This window comes from Dasypus novemcinctus, chromosome 19 (genome assembly GCF_030445035.2).
Source record: "Dasypus novemcinctus isolate mDasNov1 chromosome 19, mDasNov1.1.hap2, whole genome shotgun sequence".
Taxonomy (NCBI): Eukaryota; Metazoa; Chordata; class Mammalia; order Cingulata; family Dasypodidae; genus Dasypus; species Dasypus novemcinctus.
The window spans coordinates 38,572,876-38,587,585 of NC_080691.1; the positions used below are offsets into that span (position 1 = coordinate 38,572,876).

Sequence of the window (14,710 nt, forward strand, 5' to 3'; positions counted from 1 at the left end):
GCAACAAAAAGAAACACAGATTCCCATGCCGCTGACAACAACAGAAACAGACAAAGAAGATGCAGCAAATAGACACAGAACGGACAACTGGGGTGGGGGAGAGGGGAGAAAAATAAATAAATCTTAAAAAAAAAAATGAAGCTCAGAGGGAAGCAGCTGTGGCTCAGTCAAATGGGCTCCCTTCTACCATATGAGAGGCCCTGGATTTGTGTCCCAGGGCCTCCTTGTGAAGGCAAGCTGTCCTGCGCTGGCAGAGAGCTGGTGCGGCAAGATGACACAACAAAGGGAGACAAGCAGGCAGAGAAGAACGTGCAGCGAGTGGACGCAGAGAGCAGACAGCAAATAAGTGGCGGGGGGGTGGGGGGGTGGAATAAATTTTTTAAAAAAATGAAGCCTAGAATATTGCCAAATACAATTATTAGGAAAATGAAATAATGATAGATTTAAACATAAGAAATAAAATATAAATTTAGAAAAACTGAAACTAAAATAAGACTTAAAAATTGGGATATTTAAAAAAAAATGAACAAGATTTAAAAAGAATTTTTTTTGATGTTTTGCCTTTCATCACTGTTATATCTGTTGTCCTGTACATATGGTGGGATTTTCTAGCATTTTTTCCCCAGTGTCTTACTTTTGTTTCATTTTGTCTTCAAAGAAGTTTTAGGTCATAGTAAAGTCGCATACAGAATATAAGGTACTTCCATACACCCAACATCCTCTCCCCTTTCCCCCTCTTGTATCAATAACCTTTTTACATGTGAATGGTACATTTGCCACAACTGGTGTACAAATATTGATACATAGCTACCATCGTGGTCACTGGTTCACATTATGGTTTATACTTTAGACCATACACTTTTTTTTTATTGCGCCCTCCTTCCTTGTGACTTGCTTGCTGTCTCCTCTCTCTGTCCATTCGCTGTGCATTCTGTCTGTATTTTTTTTTTATTTATCCCCTCCCCCACGGCTTTCTTGTTGTCTGCTCTGTGTCTGTGTCCATTTGCTGTGCGCTCTTCTGTTTTTTACTTGTCTCCCTTTTTGTTGCATCACCTTGCTGAGTCAGCTCTCCGTGGCGTTTGTGGGCCAGGTGGCACTCTACGGCGTGCGAGTGAGCCTACCTTCACAAGGAGACCCCAGGACGTGAATCCAGGGTCTCCCATATGGTAGACGGGAGCCCAACTGATTGAGCCACAGCTGCTTCCCTAGACCATAGGCTTTTAAAAAAATTTTTTTGATGAAATTTAACATGTCCTGTGTCCAGCATTGCAAGATCATGCAGAATACTTCCATTACCCTCTAAATACCCCTTCTTCCATCTGTTTTATTCCTTCTTCCCCCTCTCCTTGGGGCCCACTGCAACCACCAGGCTTCACTCCTTAAAGGACAAGATTCATACTTAGATAATTGCAACAACACTGAGGGCTTGACACACTAGTCTGTCCTCCCCTATTAGGAACCACCCATGCTCTCAAGAGACACCCTCCCCTCTGCCTGAGAACGTATTAGGCCTCCCCAGGATGGGAGTCCAACTCCTTCCTGCTCATTATGTGGGTCTCCACCCACTGATACAATGCACTATGACAAAATAATTACTGGCACATTCTCTAGAAGACTGCCCCAGGGACACCCTGTCCCAAATGCCCCCCCATCCAACACCCTAAACAAGTAACCCTTGTTATATTGCCAAGAGAGCTTTCTCAACATGGTAGTTTCAGCCACATACCTGCCAATCCCCAGTTTTCACCTGCTCCTCCCCCATCCCTCCCCCAGCCCTCCCCCCAGTTCCATGGACTGTCCAACCCATCCTCCCCACCCTACCCCCATCATGCTTGCACTGCCCAACTCAGTGTATCACTACACCCCTGTCATATCCCTTTACTGTGTAACTATTCACTTCTACCTTATCATAGATTTCCCTGCCCATATGGGTGTTGGCTCACAACCTTCTTCTTGTATCTTATTTTAATTACTATTTCCCTGATCAGTTTTGGAGTTGAACATTTTTTCATTAGTCTTTAATTTTTTAATCTCTTCTTCAAGTCTACTTCCTGTCACATGATTTGTTAAAAACTTTTTAAAAAAGTGTACCATGCATACCGAAAAGTGGACAAATCGTAACTCCACCCCTCAATGAAATTATCACAAAGTGAAAACCCCATATATCACCAGGTGAAGAAGTAGAACATGACCTTCTCCTCCTTCACTCCTTTTCCCTCCTCCCCAAAAGTATAACCACTTTCCTTATTTCTAACTCCATAGCTGAATGTTATCTGTTTTAAACTTTATATAAATAAAATCAGATGATTTCTGTTTTTTGTGCCTCACTTCATTTACTCAACCTCATATTGTGAGATTTGGGCTTGTTGGCATATAGCAGTAGCTTTTTCACTTTCAGTGCTGTATAGAATTGTTTTAATATACCACAAATTATCAGTTCTACTATTGATGCATATTTGGGTTGTTGGGTTGTCTTCTGGTTTTTGGCATTACAAATAATGTCAAACAATTTTCCAAAGTGGTTGTGCCAGTTTATGTCAGCAGTTTGTGTGATTTCTAGTTGCTCTACCTGCCCACTAACACTTGGTGTTATCAAAAAATTTAACTTTAAAAATTCATTTGAGAGCATTTTGAGGTTGGGAAGAGAGGGAGGAGGACAAAGTCATAAAGAGATTTAAGTTAAAATGTTTCACTTTGCACCAGTTTGGGAGTTTCTGCAAGTCATTGCTCCTTTGAAAGCTTACCTTGTTTGACTTACAACTTGGAAGCAGGTGACCTGGCTTGGGTTTTATAGCCCTGGTACCTATTCAACAATACTGAAAGAAATAAAATCAGGTAGATAGTGCTCAGGTAGCTTTCAGAGAGAGTTATTTCATCTCCAAAACCGTCTAGCTGAAGAAAGTATATGTAAGGTAAAGAAACAAGGTAAATAAAATTTAAACATCTAAATACATTCGAGGGTAGAAGATAATCAGCCATATGCTTTTCTTGAATTAGTTAAGATGAGAGTCTTTATTTACCAAGGGCAAAGTGTGAAATTGAAGCTAGGAGATACTGCAGTGAATCTCTTCTCTTCTTTTTATGGGGATGGGAAATACTGCCTGATCTTGGTGTTTAAAATATTCTGAGCTGGGGGGAGTGGACTTGGCCCAGCGGTTAGAGAGTCTGCCTACCACATGGGAGGTCCGCGATTCAAACGCTGCACCTCCTTGACCCGTGTGGAGCTGGCCCATGCGCAGTGCTGATGCACGCAAGGAGTGCCCTGCCACACAGGGGTGTCACCACGTAGGGGAGCCCCACAGGCAAGGAGTGCGCCCAGTAAGGAGAGCTGCCCAGTGCCAAAGAAAGTGCAGCCTGCCTAAGAATGGCACTGCCCACATGGAGAAATGACACAACAAGATGATGCAGCAAAAAGAAACACAGATTCCCGTGCCGCTGACAACAACAGAAGTGGACAAAGAAGACGCAGCAACTAGACACAGAGAACAGACAACCGGGGTGGGGGGAAGTGGAGAGAAATAAATAAATAAAATCTTTAAAAAAAAAATTCAGAGTTTACAAGAGCTTTTCTGGTATCTTCTCCGGCCTGTGTCTTCTGCCAGGGACGACCCCAAGAAGAATAGCAGGTTCAAAATGTTGAGCTTTGCCTAGACCCACCCACCACCTTCCTCACTTAGCTCCAGTGACATTGTCTTTTGTTCTCCTCACAGGGACGAAGCTGAAATGGAGTATTTGAAGATAGCTCAGGACCTAGAGATGTATGGTGTGAACTACTTTGCAATTCGGGTGTGTAGACTTCTCTCTGTGTTCCTTATTTAGAAAACAGAGACTGAATTAGGTACAAAATGCTGAAATGGGTTACTTCATTCCAGTGTGGATGGCTCAGTCACTTTATGGTTCAGTGGTAAAGAAGAGCAAGGGGAAAGAGGTCTTATAGCCTAATTTTCTATTTTTGGACTTCAATTAGATCATAGGTAATTTTCACTTGGGTCTTGAGGGACCTGGGCCTGGTTCTATGTTCAGCAGAAACCTGTTTGAATGCTCTGAGTCTAGCATTTGATTATTTCTGGCTTTGTGAGATCTTGGCGCACGGGGAAGGACTTGTAAATACTTTCTTTTCCCAGAGCACAAAGATAGTAAAGCTGCATTTATAGATTACTGATTTGTTTGGGTGGGGAATCTTATCCTCACTATGAGGCTAATTGGTTTTCTATTCAGGCCATTAATAGTAGTCGGCTGTCCTCTGGGGACCCACTGTTTCTGCATTGAAAGCTGCATTTGTGTTTAGTCCAGGTCTGAGCCTTTAGATGGCTTTCTCCTGTGGGTTGGTTGCTGGATGCAGTGTGTGGGCAGCTTCTTCCAAAGGAATGCGTGTAATTTGCTAAAGTATTTCATCACTGGTTCCAATACTTTAAAAAACTGTCCAGAGTGGTCCACCTCTACTATTAGCATAGTTACGGTTTGCTTTCCATGTTTGAGTTCCTACAAATTTTGTATAAAATTTGGATAAATTGAAACACATTTTAAATATTCTAGGTGGCTTTCTACTTTACTATGTTTATTATGCCTACTTTATTACATCTACTTTGTTTTCTAAGTACAGATTTTTACAGATTGCTTTGCATAAAGTACACTGAAATGTCATGTTATTTCATATACCAAAAATGTATCTAAAAGATGTTCCATAATAATATATATTGCGAAATAATGCAGAAGGTTGTTTTCTACAGTTTTATTAATGTTTGCACATTTCTGTCATTTTTATCAACCCCATTCCTCTTGTCCCATGTGCCCACTACCTAGATTCTAAGTAGATAGAGTTTTATGATCCACAAAAATAGTTTCTTATTAGGGGATATTTCTACATCAGTCAGACTAAAATATAGTTTTTTGCCTGTGTTTCTTATGTTGAGCAGTATGCAAAGCTGATGGCTATTTTAGTGGTTTTGTGTTAGAGTTCCTGAAATTTTACCTGAAAATATATGCTTAAAACATTTAAAAACAGGTTGCTTGAGTCCGCACCTCCCTCCATTTAATCTTTACAAGTGGTGGGATCATAATGATAGGAGGCAGAGGGTAGAATCCTTTTAAAAAATAATAATAATGAACTAAATAAAATATAACAAAATACCTTGTTTTCCAAGATGTACTGTAGATTTTCACAGTACAAAGTCTCACTTGTATAAATTCGGTAGTTTTAAGAGCTTTACAGATAAGCAGAAGAATCTCACATGGTTTGGTGATAATACCTGACTTCAGGGTTAGAAGGAGTAAAGAGAATTACCTTGAAGCACTTGCTTCTCCATCCGACACCTGCTATTAGATTGGTGCTTCTCATCATAGCTGGCCCACCCTCTTGATTTATAGATCTGCAGATCTGCTTTTCTGCCCTCAGTCTTGGTTCAGTTTCCTTGTCATCAGCAAAGTGTCAGGTGCTGTGGTGTCCTCATGCAGGGAGCTTCCTTCCACCTCCCTAGTTGGGCTGAACCTCATGCAGGCAGACGGATTGCAGTGTGAGGATGCAGCCTCCAGGATCGCAGCTGGGCCTGTGGGCCCAGGGCAGTTGCCCTCTGGCTACTTTGACTTCTGATCACCCCTTCTGTTAGAGACATAACATATATACAATAAATTAATTTTTAAAGCAGTTTTATTGAGGTATAATTTAGTCACAGTTCATTTTGATATTTTTTCATTTTATTATGCAAATTTGTAAATATACAGAAAAGTTGAAAGAATTTTAGTGAACACCCATGTGCCTAACACCCAGGTTATACTTACTTTATCAATATTTTTATTACATTTTAACATTAAATGAAACCATTCCATCCCAGTACTTAGAATTTTTTTTTTGTTAGTCCAACAGCCTTTTCTTTTAATGTAAGAAATGTGTGGTCCCTCTGATTTTTATTCTATATCTCTATAACCTGGTTATTAATTACAGTTTGAGTTTTTTGGTGAATAAATTGCTTCTGTGTTGCCTGTCTTCAGCATTTTTCCTACTGTAAATTACTTAGAGTTAACAATGCTTAGAATGCCCCTACTTCAGCTGTCAAGCCTGTGACAGAAGCCCCTGGTGGTTCCTCTAAGGGATAAGTGAGTCACAAGAACAGTACATTTTTGCCTCTGCCTGCCCCTATTCAGGAAGCTGGAGCCCCTCTGGGTTATGAGACAGCCGTGACTTCTTTTGGGACCAGTTGAAACTTGTCATATGTAACAGTATGTACAAGGTTCTTTGGAATGTTGAGTAAAACCTCGCACCTCTGCTGGAGCTGAACTTGCTGTTTTCTTATTGGATTTACAGAATAAGAAAGGCACAGAGCTGCTTCTTGGAGTGGATGCCCTGGGGCTTCACATCTATGACCCTGAGAACAGGCTGACCCCCAAAATCTCCTTCCCGTGGAATGAAATCCGAAACATCTCCTACAGTGACAAGGAGGTAGGACCTGTCTTTACTGCCAGTGCCACTAGGGCCCAATGGCCAAGCAGAAGTTCTTTTCCCATCTCTCCTTGCTGTAGCTTCCTTGGACAGACCATCTTCTCTTCTTCTTATCAATAAAATTCTTTCATTCCTAGGCTTTTGATTTTGTTTGCTAATTTTTAAAGTATTGACAGAACAGTATTGGCATCCATTTTTCAAAGGCCATCATTAAACCTGCCACTGATTAACAAGAGGCTAGGAAACTCATCTTGTTCAGGGCTAACCCCCAAAGAGTAGGAAACAAACAAAAAAACTAACGTTTCTTGTTTGTCTTTCTCTTTCTGGGGAGAGGAGAAACTGTCTTTATGTTTAAGTTTAGTATGTATATTATAGTCATATCTCTGTGCTCAAGGCTTGATAAATGTTGTAAGGAATGTTTTTGTGTGTGTATGTATTTCTCTCACAGCTGATATAAATAAGATTGTCAGGCTTATATGCTTATAAGAATTGGAGAATAATTAAATTTTAGTAACTCAGATGAGGGAAGCAGACTTGGCCCAATGGATAGGGCGTCCGCCTACCACATCGGAGGTCCAAGGTTCAATCCCCGGGCCTCCTTGACCCATGTGGAGCTGGCCCATGCACAGTGCTGATGCACGCAAGGAGTGCCGTGCCACACAGGGGTGTCCCCCGCGCAAAGGAGCCCCACATGCAAGGAGTGCACCCCGTAAGGAGAGCCTCCCAGTGCGAAAGAAAGTGCAGCCTGCCCAAGAATGGCACTGCATACACGGAGAGCTGACACAGCAAGATGACGCAGCCAAAAGAAACACAGATTCCTGGTGCCGCTGATAAGGATAGAAACAGTCACAGAAGAACACACAGCCAATGGACACAGAGAGCAGACAACTGGGGGCGGGGGGAGAGAAATAAAAAATAAAATAAAATAAATACTTATATTTGCCAAAACATAAGCCACATTTTAAAAAAAAGATAATAACTCAGATGAACTCTCTCAGAATTACACTATTTCTGTAGAGGATGGTAACCTTTCCCAGATGCTGTCAGCCTTCATTCATTCATTCACTCATTGTTCATTAATTTTAAAGGAATTCTTGAGCTTTTCTCTTTGTGTTAGGCTTTGGAGGGGAAACAAAGATGTGGAAAATCTAGTCTCAGCTTCTAAGGAGTCAAATAAAAGTTCGAATGCTATAATAAAGAACTGCAGAGTATGGGATTAATGATGATGATGATGGTGATATAGTGCATTTCCATCAACAAAGCACTTTCAGCCGCCTCTCTGATTGAATCCTCATAAGAACACTGCTGTAAGGTATGGGCCATGCCTTCACTATCTCTGGGTCACATCAGGAAGCAGAGATACAGAGGGATTAAGTGACCTGTATCTGGCGAGTGACATAGCAGGTGCTGAGCTCCATCAGGTTTACTGATGCCACATCTGCTTTTTTTCTTTTTTCTTTTTACTTTGAAATACTTTCTAATTTACATGGTAGTTGTAAAAATAATAATCATACAGAGAACTTCCTCATACCCTTCCCACTGCAGATACTCAGATCCCCCAGTTTTAATATTTTGCCATATCTGCCATATCATTCTATCTAGCTAGTCTGTCTTTCCGTCCATCTGTCTGTGTATCTATATATTTATCCATTTTCTGAACACTTGTGTGTAGGTTGTATACATTATGCTCCATCAGCACTTAATACTGTCATGTACATTTCCTAAGAACAAGAATATTCCCTTATGTGATCATGCCAAGTATTGTTATCAAGTTCAAGAAATTTAACATTGATATAAAGTGTATAGTCTATATTCCAGTTTTTCATATGTCCCAGTAATGTCCCTTTGAGCCTTTTTTCTTCCCTTGCAAGATCTCATCCAAGATCATGTATTGCATTTAATTGTCATTTTCTCTTTAAAAAAAAGTTGCTCTTTTTTTTTAATTGTGGAGACGTGTACAATGTAAGCTTTCCCATCTCAGCCACTCTCAAGCATACCATTCAGTGACATTAATCACATTCATAATATTGTAGAACCCTCACCACCTCCTATTATTAAAACTCTCCCATCTTCCCCAACATAAACCCTATACCCATTTTACATTAACTCCCATTTCTCCTATTCCCTGACCCTGGCAACCTGTACTCTAATTTCCATTTCTATGAGGTTACATATTCGCCAGTATTTTCTTTGTAGTTACCAATTAACATCCTAACTCTATAACAATCTCTTTTGCTTTGATACCAATTGAACCTCAGTAATATACGCAAATGATGTTCCCAAATCACTCTGTTCCCACCTTTATGTAGTTCTTTTCACAAATTACATATGTTTGTACATTGTCTAAAACCACTGGTTTAGCATTACATTTTATGCATTTGCCTTTTAGATCCTGTAGGAAGTAAAAAGTGGAGTTAGAAATAAAAAATACAGTAGCATTGGCATTTATATTTACCCATAAATGTTACCCTTACCACAGATCTTTATTTCTTCTTGAGGCTTCAGTCTGTTGTCTCTCATCCTTTCTTTTCAACCAGCAGAACTCCCTTTAGCGTCTCTTGCAGGGCTGGCCTAGTGGTGACAAACTCCCTCAGTTTTTGTTTATCTGGGAATGTCTTAATCCCTCCCTCCTTTTTGAAAGACCATTTTACCAGATACAAGATTGATTTTTAATTTTTTGCTTTCAGTGCTTTAAATATGTCATCCTGCCTTCCTGCCTCCCCAGTTTCCAATGAGAAATCAGCACTTAATTTTATTGAGGCTCTTTTGTACATAACACTTTGCTTCTTCTCTCCTGCTGCTTTCAGAAGTCTCTCTTTATCTTTGGCATTCAATAGTTTGATTATAATATGCCACAGCATGGGTCTTTTTGGGTCTATCCTGTTTGGAGTTCATTGAGCTTCTTGGATGTGTATATTCATAACTTTGGTTAGTTTGGGAAAGTTACCACAATTCTTTCTTAGAATATTCTCTGCTTTTTTCTCTCTTTCCTCTCCCTCTGAGGCTCTCATCATGTGTCCTACAGTTTCCTCAGGCTTTCTCACTTTTCTTCTTTCTAGCCTTTTTAAGTATGGCAAATTATGTTCTTTCTTCTCCTCAGCCTGAAGGATTACAATTATCCTGTCTTCAAGTTCTGATTTTTTTTCTTCTGCCAGCTCTACTCTGCTATTGAGTCCCACTAAGGAATTTTAAATTTGTTACTGTTGAGTTTAGCTCTTTTGACTCTTTTTCATAATTCCCATCTCTCTACTGATACTCTCTTTGTATTTATCTCTTATCTTCCTGATTTCCTTTAGTTCTTTGTCCATGTTTTCCTTTAGCTCTTTGATCCTGTGTAGGACCGTTTATTCTAAAGTCTTGTCTGATATATCCCAGATCTGGTCCTCCTCATGGATGGTTTCTTTCTTTTTTTTTTCCACAGTTGAATGAAAACATCTGTTTCTCAATAAATGTACTGGATACATATCATTTTTTAAAAATCATATAATATGTTACACAGCACATTTGATTCATAATAATGTAATCATACAGTATTTGTCCTTTTGTGTCTGGCTTTCTTCACTCAACAAAATGTCTCCTCCAGGTTCATCCATTTTGTCATATGCTTTACAACTTCATTTCCTCTTACAGCTGCATAATATTCCATCATGTGAATATACCACAGTTTATCTATTCATCGGTTGATGGATGTCTGGGTTGTTTCCCGCTTTCGGCAATCTTGAATAATGCCACTATGAACATCGGTTTGTATAGGTCTGTTCCTGTCATTGCTCTCAGTTCTTTTGGGTATACACCCAGTAGTCATATTGCAGGGTCATGTGGCAAGTCTATATTAAGCTTCTTAGGAATTGCCAAACAATCCTCTACAGTAGCTGTACCATTCTGCATTCCCACCAACAGTGAGTAAGTGTTCTTACTACTTCATGTCCTCTCCAACACTTTTAGTTCTCTGTCTTTTTAATAATGGCCATTCTGATAAGTGTGAAATGATATCTCATTGTAGTTTTGATTTGCATTTCCCTAATCATTAGTGATGTTGAGCATTTCTTCATGTTTTGTTTTGTTTTTTTTTGCCATTTGTATTTCTTCTTTGGACACATATCTATTCAAGTCTTTTGCCCATTTTTCAATTGGGTTATTTGTCTTTTTATTGCTGAGTTGTAACATCTCTTTGTAAATCCTGGATATTAAACCCTTATCTGAAATGTGATTTCCAAATATTTTCTCCCATTGAGTTAGCTGCCTTTTCAGCCTTTTGACAAAGTCCTGTAAGGTGCAAAAGTGTTTAATTTTGAGGAGGTCCCATTTATCTATTTTTTATTTTGTTGCGTGTGCTTTGGGTATAAGGTCCACCTACCACAAGGTCTTTAAGATGTTTCCCTACATTTTCTTCTAGTAGTTTTATGGTTCTAGCTTTTTTATTTGGGTCTTTGATCCATTTTGAGGTGATTCTTGTATAGGGAGTGAGATAGGGGTCCTCTTCATTCTTTTGGTTATAGATATTCAGTTCTTCCAGCACCATTTGTTGAAGAGACTGTTTCGTCCCGTTAACATGGACTTGGTAGGTTTGTCAAAAGCCATCTGAGGGAAGTGGACTTGGCCCAATGGATAGGGCATCCGCCTACCACATCAGAGGTCCACGGTACAAACCCCGGGCCCCCTTGACCCATGTGGAGCTGGCCCATGTGCAGTGCAGATGTGCTCAAGGAGTACCCTGCCACACAGGGGTGTCCCCTGCGTAGGGGAGCCCCATGCGCAGGGACTGTAAGGAGAGCTGCCCAGCGCAAAAGAAAGTGCAGCCTGCCCAAGAATGGTGCTGCACACACAGAAAGCTGACACAACAAGATCATTCAACAAAAAGAAACACAGATTCCTGGTACCGCTGATAAGGATAGAAGCGGTCACAAGAAAAACACATGGCAAATGGACACAGAGAGCAAACAACTTGGGTGGGGGGAAGAGGAGAGAAATAAATAAAAAAAATAAATCTAGAAAAAAAAAATTTGATCATATAGGTGAGGGTTTATTTCTGGATTATCAGTTCTCTTCCACTGATTGATGTGTCTATCTTTATGCCACTGCCATGTTGTTTTGACCACTGTGGCTTTTATTATGTTTCAAGGTCAGGCAGTGAAATTCCTCCTACATTGCTCTTCTTTCATAGAATGCTTTTGGCTATTTGGGTGCACTTTCCCTTCCAAATGAATTTGTTAATTGTCCTTTCTAATTTTGTAAAGTAGGCTTTTGGAATTTTGATTGGTATTGCATTGAATCTGTAAATCAGTTTGGGTAAGATTGACATCTTCACAGTATTTAGTATTCCAGTCTATGTACACACAATGTCTTTCCATTTGTTTAGGTCTTTTTAAATTTCTTATGGCATTGTTTTGTCGTTTTCTGCATATGGGTTCTGTACTTCTTTGGTTAAATTAATTCCTAAGTATTTGAGTCTTTCACTGCTATTTTAAATGGAATTTTCCCCCTTATTTCCTCCTCAGATTGTTCGGTTCTAGATTCAAAAACATTACTAATTTTTGTGTATTGATCTTGTATTCTGCCATTTTACTGAACTCATTTATTACCTCAAGTAGCTTTGTCGTGGATACTTCAGAATTTTCTAAGTACAGGATCATGTCATCCACAAATAGTGTTTTACTTCCTCTTTTCCTGTTTGGATGCCTTTAATTATTTTTTCTTGTCTAATTGCCCTATCTAGAACTTCTAGTACAATAGTGAATGACAGTGGTGACAGAGGGCATCCTTGTCTTGTTCCTGATCTTAAAAGGAAAGCTTTGAACCTTTCTCCATTGAGTACAATGTTGCCATGGGTTTTTCATATATGCCTTTTCTCATATTAAGATATTTTCCTTCTGTTCCTGTCATTTGAAGTCTTTTTATCAAAAAAGGATGCTGGATTTTGTGGAATGCCTTTTCTGCATCTGTTGAGATGATTTTGTTTTATTTCCTTTAATTTGTTAATATGGTATATTACATTGGTTGATTTTCTTTTTTTTTTCCCTAAGATTTATTTTTTATTTATTTCTCTCCTCTTTCCCCACCCCCCACCCCCCAACCCCCCATTGTCTGCTCTCTGTGTCCATTCACTATGTGTTCTTCTGTGTCTGCTTGCATTCTTGTCAGCAGCACCGGAAATCTTTGTCTCATTTTGTTGCATCATCTTGCTGCATCAGCTCTCCATGTGTGTGGCACCACTTCTGGGCAGGTTGCACTTCTTTCTCGCAGGGTGGCCCTCCTTATGGGACACACTCCTTGTACATGGGGCTCCCCTATGCTGGGGACACCCCTGTGTGGTAGGGCACTCCTTGTGCATGGCAGCACTTCGTGTGGGCCAGCTCACCACACGGACCAGGAGGCCCTAGGTTTGAACCCTGGACCTCCCATATGGTAGGCAGACCCCCTATCATTTGAGCCAAATATGCTTCCCTGGTTGATTTTCTTATGTTGAACCAGCCTTGCATACCAGGAATAAATCCCACTTGGTCTTGATGTATAAGTCTTTTTATATGCTGTTGGATTTGATTTGCAGGTATTTTGTTGAGAATTTTTTTATCTTACATTCATGAGAGAGATTGTTCTGTAATTTTCTTGTAATATCTTTGTCTGGCTTTGGTATTAGGATGATGTAGGCTTCTTAAACCGTTCTGTGCAATTTTCCCTCCTCTTCAATTTTTTGGAAGAGTTTAAACAGGATTGGTGTTGATTCTTTTCAAAATGCTTGGTAGAATTCACCTGTAAAGCCATCTGGTCCTGGACTTCTCTTTGCTGGGAGATTTTTTATGATGGATTCAATCTCTTTAAATGTGTTTGGGGAAGTGGATTTGGCTCAACAGATAGAGCATCCACCTATCACATAGGAGGTCCAGGGTTCAAACTCAGGGCCTCTTGACCCATGTGGTGAGCTGGCCCACACATAGTGCTGATGGGGGCAAGGAGTGCCGTGCCATGCAGGAGTGTTCCCCGCATAGGGGAGCCCCATGCACAAGGAGTGCGCCCTGTAAGGAGAGCCGCCCAGCGTGAAAGAAAGTGCAGCCTGCCCAGGAAGGGCGCCGCACACATGGAGAGCTGACACAACAAAATGAAACACAGATTCCCGTGCCGCTGACAACAACAGAAGCAGACAAAGAAGACAGCAGCAAATAGACACAGAGAACAGACAACCGGGGAGGGGAGGGGTTTAATTAATAAATAAATAAATCTTAAAAAAAAAAGAATATAAGCGGACACGGAAAAACACACAGTGAATGAACACAGTGAACAGACAACTGTGGGTGGGGGGAAGGGGAAAGAAAGAAAGAAATATAATAATGAATCTTCAAAAAATAATAATAAATGTGTTTGGTTTCTTAAGTTCTTGCATTTCTTGTAGAGTCAGTATAGGCTGTGTATTTCTAGGAATATGTCCATTTCATCTAGGTTGTCTAGTTTGTTGATATACAGTTTCTCATAATATCCTCTTATGATCCTTTTTATTTCTGTAGGGTCAGTTGTAACTTCCCCCCTTTCATTTCTGATTGTATTTATTTGCATCTTCTCCCTTTTTTTCTTTGTTAATCTAGCTAGGGATTTGTCAATTTTATTGATCTCAAAGAACCAACTTTTGGTTTTGTTGATTTTCTCTTGTTTTTTGTTGTCAGTTTCATTTATTTCTGCTCTAATCTTTATTTTTTCTTTCCTTCTGCTAGCTTTGGGATTGGTTTGCTGTTCTTTTTCTAGTTTTTCTAGTTGTTCCATTAAATCTTTGAGTTTAGGTCTTTCTTCTTTTTTAATATAGGTGTTTAGGGCTATAAATTTCCCTGTTAAGACTGCCTTCTCTCTATCCCATATGTTTTGATAAGTTGTGTTTTCGTTTTCATTTATCTCAATGTACTTACTGATTTCACTTGTAATTTCTTCTTTGACCCACTGATTATTTAAGAGTGTATTGTTCAGCCTCCACACATTTGTGAATTTACTTTTTTCCTGTCTATTACTGATTTCCAGTTTCATTCCATTATCATCTGAGAAGGTGCTTTGTATAATTTCAATCTTTTTATATTTATTGAGAGCTGCATTGTGCCCTAACATGTGGTCTATCCTGGAGAAAGTCTACCCTTGGGCACTTGAGAAAAATGTATAGCCTGCTGAGTTTGGAAACATTTTACTGTTTCTTTGTACGTTATTTGACCCTTTGTTGAAATCTGGATGTTTTGATAGAATAATGGGTTATTGCTGGAAATTAGACTCTGAGTCCCCTGTTCCTTAAGCTTGTATTCA

The 14,710-nt window shown here is 39.7% G+C and overlaps 1 protein-coding gene across 2 annotated transcripts in view; it reads left to right on the forward strand.

The window, feature by feature from the left end:
* The window catches only part of NF2 (NF2, moesin-ezrin-radixin like (MERLIN) tumor suppressor), a 105,456-nt gene that overhangs the window by 54,470 nt on the left and 36,276 nt on the right, over window positions 1-14,710 (forward strand). For both annotated transcript variants that reach the window (XM_004461765.5, XM_004461764.4), the window contains exons 7-8: window positions 3,711-3,786; window positions 6,302-6,436. In XM_004461765.5, coding sequence (XP_004461822.1) covers window positions 3,711-3,786; window positions 6,302-6,436 — 211 coding nt within the window. The remainder of the gene's footprint in view (window positions 1-3,710; window positions 3,787-6,301; window positions 6,437-14,710) is intronic.